General features: G+C 35.1%; 1 protein-coding gene across 8 annotated transcripts; it reads left to right on the top strand.

Moving 5' to 3' along the window:
- Positions 1 to 613: 613 nt before the first annotated feature.
- Positions 614 to 4,270, top strand: LOC115724438 (uncharacterized). Of its 8 annotated transcripts, none has more exons than XR_009688326.1 (13): positions 614 to 885; positions 999 to 1,112; positions 1,488 to 1,598; positions 1,677 to 1,739; positions 1,832 to 1,945; positions 2,020 to 2,169; positions 2,285 to 2,362; positions 2,446 to 2,667; positions 2,749 to 2,835; positions 3,141 to 3,260; positions 3,379 to 3,471; positions 3,649 to 3,797; positions 4,006 to 4,270. XR_009688326.1 is itself a non-coding variant. In XM_061117161.1 (12 exons), the coding sequence occupies exons 1-12, from the start codon at positions 700 to 702 to the stop codon at positions 3,706 to 3,708; spliced, it is 1,398 nt and encodes a 465-aa protein (XP_060973144.1). In that variant the 5' UTR covers positions 625 to 699; the 3' UTR covers positions 3,709 to 4,270. The 8 variants fall into 8 exon arrangements, 2 of the variants coding, with proteins under 2 accessions (XP_060973142.1, XP_060973144.1); XR_009688328.1 differs by having other exon boundaries at positions 625 to 885; positions 4,032 to 4,270; XR_009688327.1 differs by having other exon boundaries at positions 625 to 885; positions 4,010 to 4,270.
- The last annotated feature ends 1,078 nt before the right edge of the window (positions 4,271 to 5,348 follow it).

The following is a 5,348-nucleotide window of genomic DNA, read 5'->3' as shown; positions in this document are numbered from 1 at the left end:
AATGAAAAAAAAAATAAATAAATAAAGGTTCCCACTTCAAATGTTGATGTTTTTATTATAAATTCTTAAGTGATCCAAATCACGTCATAATAATAATAATAATAATAATAATATTATAGTCAAAATTGATAAAAAAAATGACTTGATAAAAAAACTCCTAAAATTTATTGATGAATAAAAGAAAAAGAAATTTCCCAACAAAAAAACGAAAAAAATAAATAAAAGGAAAAAAAAAGAAAAACACACTAGTTTAATATATCGAGTGAGAAAAAAATTAGAATAACAATAATATTGGTGCGGAAACTGTCAAGATTTACATGAGAGTTAACTTAAAAAAATAATAATTCAAATTAAAAATTAATAATTTTTTTAATTATTAATATTATTTTATTTTTTAAAAAATAAATATATAATTAAATATTATTATAATATGTATAAAGTTTTAATTGTATACCAACAGTCCTATTGTAAGAGTATACACCTTATATTTTAATAACCACACGATCTAAAATCAATAGTTAAAAAAAATTCCCTACCCGTAAGGAACTTTTGTTAGGTCCTATCATGGCCCTATATATATATAGGGCAATAATATAAAAATAATAATAATAGTTTTCTTTTTTGTAAGAACCGTATCCAAACACAGTAGAACTCCCCTTCTTATTCCCTCCTTGAGTTAGGAAAACAAAAAGAGAAGAAATGAACACTTCTTCTTCTTCATACTGCTTTACCATGTGGGGCTTATCCTATGCTACCCGTCCTTATCCTGCACCAACTCTGAAAACCTCAGTATCCATGTTCACTGCTCCTCGTTCAAGCTCTCAACTCTCAGTCCCTCAAATTACTCACCATTATCATCTTAATCACAGCCCTTTTGTTCCAGAGGTGAGTATTTCTCACTTCCTGGCAAAACATAGAATTTTTTATTTTCCTCAGAAAGTTCGGATTTTGTTTGGCAAAACTTTCTGTAAAGGGTCTTCATTCATTTATGTGTGCAGGTTATTGAAGCTGCGGACTCCTTATATTCAGAGTTCAGAGCAGTGGATGATTTGGTTGCTTGCAATACCAGCCGTGTTCTTAAAGCTTTCAAAAATGCCCGAGTTGGGTCCCATGTAAGTCTACAGTTTAAAGTTCAATGATGTTTTCTCATTGAAATTTACATACTTGAGAGTGAGGGAAAAAAAAATCCGTGATTTTGATGTTTAGGATGAGTGATTCAGTAAAATGTAGTGAAAGAACCATGCTTGATGAAATTAGCACAAGCAATTATATGTACTATTCATTATGCAATCATGTAATGTTTTATTGTTCATGGGATAAATAATGCATTGCCCTTTTCTGTATGGTTGTCTAATGTCATTGGATTCATGCCCTTTCTTCATTTTGGAATTTAGGTTTTTAGTCTTACCATTGCTGTGTATATAGAAGTTGTAACTGATTCTGTCTGGTTTTTCAATGGACCATCTTGTCCTATCATTTAAAATCAGCACTTTGCCGGATGTACTGGCTATGGTCATGATGAAGCTGGGGGACGTGAAGCACTTGACCAAGTATTTGCTGAAATCGTTGGGGCTGAATCTGCCATAGTTCGCTCTCAGGTCTGCCATTTATTTCTTTGCTTGTGTTTATTTAGATGGGTATTTCGTACATTCAATTGCTCATCATCCGTGTGCCAGTTTTTCTCAGGAACACATGCTATAACTTGTGCATTGTTTGCTATTTTAAGGCCGGGGGATGAGGTGAGCTATCGATTGAATGTTTTATAGGAAGTTTAAAATATTTCTTCCAATCTTTTATTTTACAATTCAGTCTAGACTGAATTATTTATCAGCTTTTGGCAGTTGCAGGTGCTCCTTATGATACCTTAGAGGAAGTTATTGGAAAAAGAGACTCCCATGGGATGGGGTCCCTGAAAGATTTTGGAGTAACATACCGAGAAGTTCCTGTGAGTAACTACTCTAAAAAATGTAGAAGTCTCATTCCTACTTTATGAAATGCTCTCATGTTGATTATTTTCAGCTAGCTGAGGATGGTGGACTTGATTGGGATAAACTTAGCAGGGCTTTGAAACCTGAGACTAAATGTGCACTCATACAAAGATCTCGTGGTTATTCTTGGAGACGGAGTTTAAGTGTGAGTGAGATAGGTAGAGCAATAAAGATAATCAAGGTAAGCTTCTCAGGACAACAAGCACTGTGTTTGTGCCTAGTTATTTGCAACAATATTTTTCCAGTTCTTTAATATCGAATAGTTACTGTTTTCGTGTTTTACTCGCATTTAACAGATGCAGAACCCTAATTGCTTGGTCATGGTGGACAATTGTTACGGTGAATTTGTTGAAAATATTGAGCCTCCATATGTGGTATGTGGTATGTGACATACTTTTTCGTCCCTTTCTTTCAATATTTTTGAGAATGATCATAAAATTACCAATATCATGTGCAGGGTGCAGATTTAATTGCTGGAAGTTTAATTAAAAATCCAGGTGGAACCATAGCACCATGTGGTGGATATGTTGCAGGGAAGGAGATATTGGTTAAAGCAGCAGCATCTCGTTTGTCTGCACCAGGGCTCGGAGTAGATTGTGGCTCAACTCCTGGTGATATTATGCGGTCTTTTTTCCAGGGATTGTTTCTTTCACCTCAGATGGTTGGAGAAGCAATCAAGGTACTAGAATTTGCAGCATCCTTGTCCATTACTTAAAATTAAACACACTACTCGACTTTGATTTTTTTCTTGTGACATTAGGGAACCCTGCTTATAGCTGAAGTAATGGCATCAAAAGGGTATAAAGTAGAGCCTCTTCCTCGTGTTACTCGTCATGATACTGTACAGGTGAGTTTTATTTATTATGTATATATCCTATGAACTCTTAAAAGTTAATTTTAGCTAAATTGTTTACATGTATTAACACATTACTGTACAATGTTTCATATCTTATAAACTCTTAAAAAATCCTGTTCTTTTTCAAATTGAAGATGTAGTAATCTAGTTCTGGGGAACACTTTGCATGCATCTAAAAATTAATATTTAATATGATCTAATCAAAGCTAATACAGAACTCTCTAGATTTTTTGCCTCCACTTGACCCAAGCATGATGCAGACACAAGAAAAAAGCTCATTTTATGATACCTTTCAGGCCGTACAACTCAGAAGCCGTGAGCGTCTCCTTTCTTTTTGTGAGGCTGTACAAAGAATCTCCCCAGTAGGTTCATTCACTAAACCAGTGGCTGGTACAACTCCTGGATATGCCTCCGAGGTCTGACCATATGCAAGCTTTAAATCAAGTTATATGTTATGATACGAATAGATCTTTTGGTGCTATTTCTTTCTATCAATTTGTTCTCTTCATCACCTTCTTAGCTAATATGTCACAGGTCATTTTTGCTGATGGAACTTTCATTGATGGTAGTACAAGTGAGCTTTCATGTGACGGACCATTAAGAGAACCCTATGCTGTATATTGCCAGGTATGTCGTGGATGCTTGTTCTTCTCCATTTTTCCATTCATCCTGATTTGAATCATAGAATATTCTTTGATTTGAAAGTTGTGTCAAATGTAAAGGATATAAAAGTATCCAGTTGTAATTTATCACTTGTTTTTTCCCCAGACTGAATCACAAGTTTACTTAAACTTTCCATTGCAGGGTGGCACCCATTGGACTCAGTGGGGACTAGTCCTTGAAGAGGTTTTAAAATCCATATGAAAGAAATCTGATAAATGACAATGAGGATAATGATGTTGCTTCGGTTAAGACATTGCTGATGACAAATGTGTACTTCTACCATAATACAGGTAAAGCCATATTGTGTGCAGTTAAATTATCTTATTCTATGTTGTGACATGTAGATTTCTTATTTCGTCTGAAATTAAATTAATGTGATGTATCCTTAGATTTAATTATTATCGATCCACATTGGTACATTGGTAATACATTGAGTTTCTCCATTGCTGTTTGTATTATTTTGCATGGAATGTTGACTGTTTATATTGTTAAATCAAGCCAGCAAGGCTCTGCTGTTCTTGCAGCCCGAGACAGGTTTGTGGTTTTACTGTTGAGAAGGAAGTTGAAGCTTGTAAAATAACATACTGAAGCCAAGCTTACAATGAAGACGAAGACATTCATATATTCATTTGTGGGTTCATGTGACTTTTTGTATTGAAATAAAACAGCGTGGATTGACTTCGACAATACAAATCTTATAATCAATTTTTTTTTTTCAAATTTTTTTAAGGTTTACGACAGTAACACTTATTCTTCTTTTTCATTATCCTGGAAAAATATTTTACATTAATTAGATTATAGTACATGTAGTCGGATTAAGTTAATAGATGAGAAAAACTCTTTTATTTTACTGCATTGTATAAACGCAGAAATGTCAAAAGTGTTTTTAGGTTATTACATTGAGATGTATATATAGGGCAAAGGAGAAGGCAGCCCATGAAGTAAAGTGGGCCGAAAATAGTGGCTCAAGATGAAATATATAAGTTTTTTAAGTTCATCTTGGTTACAATAGTGTGAAAATAGCCTGGGAAAAGAGGCTTGGTAAGGATGTCAACAATGTTATTTTTGGTGGTGACATGAATTAGCTTTAGTGTGCACTCTTGGATCTTCTCTCGGATAACATGGCAGCCAATCTTGATGTATTTTGTGCGTTCCTCGAATACGGGATTTTTGGAGATGTAGATGGCGGCAGTGTTGTCACAATAAAGGATGGCGGGATCTTTGTGATGGATAGTCTTGAAGGAGTAACAATAGCCAGGTGATCTCACAAGGGGCATGAGCCATGGCTCGGTATTCTGCTTCAGCGGAAGAACGAGAAATGGTGGACTGCTTTTTTCGATTTCCAAGAGATAAGTGATCTGCAAAGGAAGACACAGTAACCCGAAACGGATCTTCTAGTGTCACTGCAGGAAGCTCAATTAGCATCTGAAATTTTTTTGAGATGAAAGTCTATGTTTGATATATCAGTTTCAGCATAAGCAGATAAGTTAGTGGAAGATGCTGAGTAAAAAAATAGCCCTTGGCTAGAGAACCCTTAAGATATTGTAGTATTCTATGAGCAGCAGTGAGGTGGGGAGTCCTCGGATTGGATAGAAATTGACTTAGTTTGTTTACGGCAAAAGAGATATCAGACCGTATAATGGTTAAGTGAAAAAGTTTACCAATGAGGCTGCGGTAGATTTTTGGATTTTCTAATGGTTTTCCAACATCGGATGAGAGCCGAATGTCGGATTCCATTGGTGTGGGAGCAGTAGAAGCTCGTAAAAAATGTGTGTCAGTCAAAAGTTGAAGGGTGAAAGGTCGTTGAGAGACAAATATCCCAAAGGAAGAACGACCAATCT

Source organism: Cannabis sativa, chromosome 6 (genome assembly GCF_029168945.1).
Source record: "Cannabis sativa cultivar Pink pepper isolate KNU-18-1 chromosome 6, ASM2916894v1, whole genome shotgun sequence".
In the NCBI taxonomy this organism is placed as follows: Eukaryota; Viridiplantae; Streptophyta; class Magnoliopsida; order Rosales; family Cannabaceae; genus Cannabis; species Cannabis sativa.
This window is presented reverse-complemented; position numbering and strand designations above follow the sequence as displayed.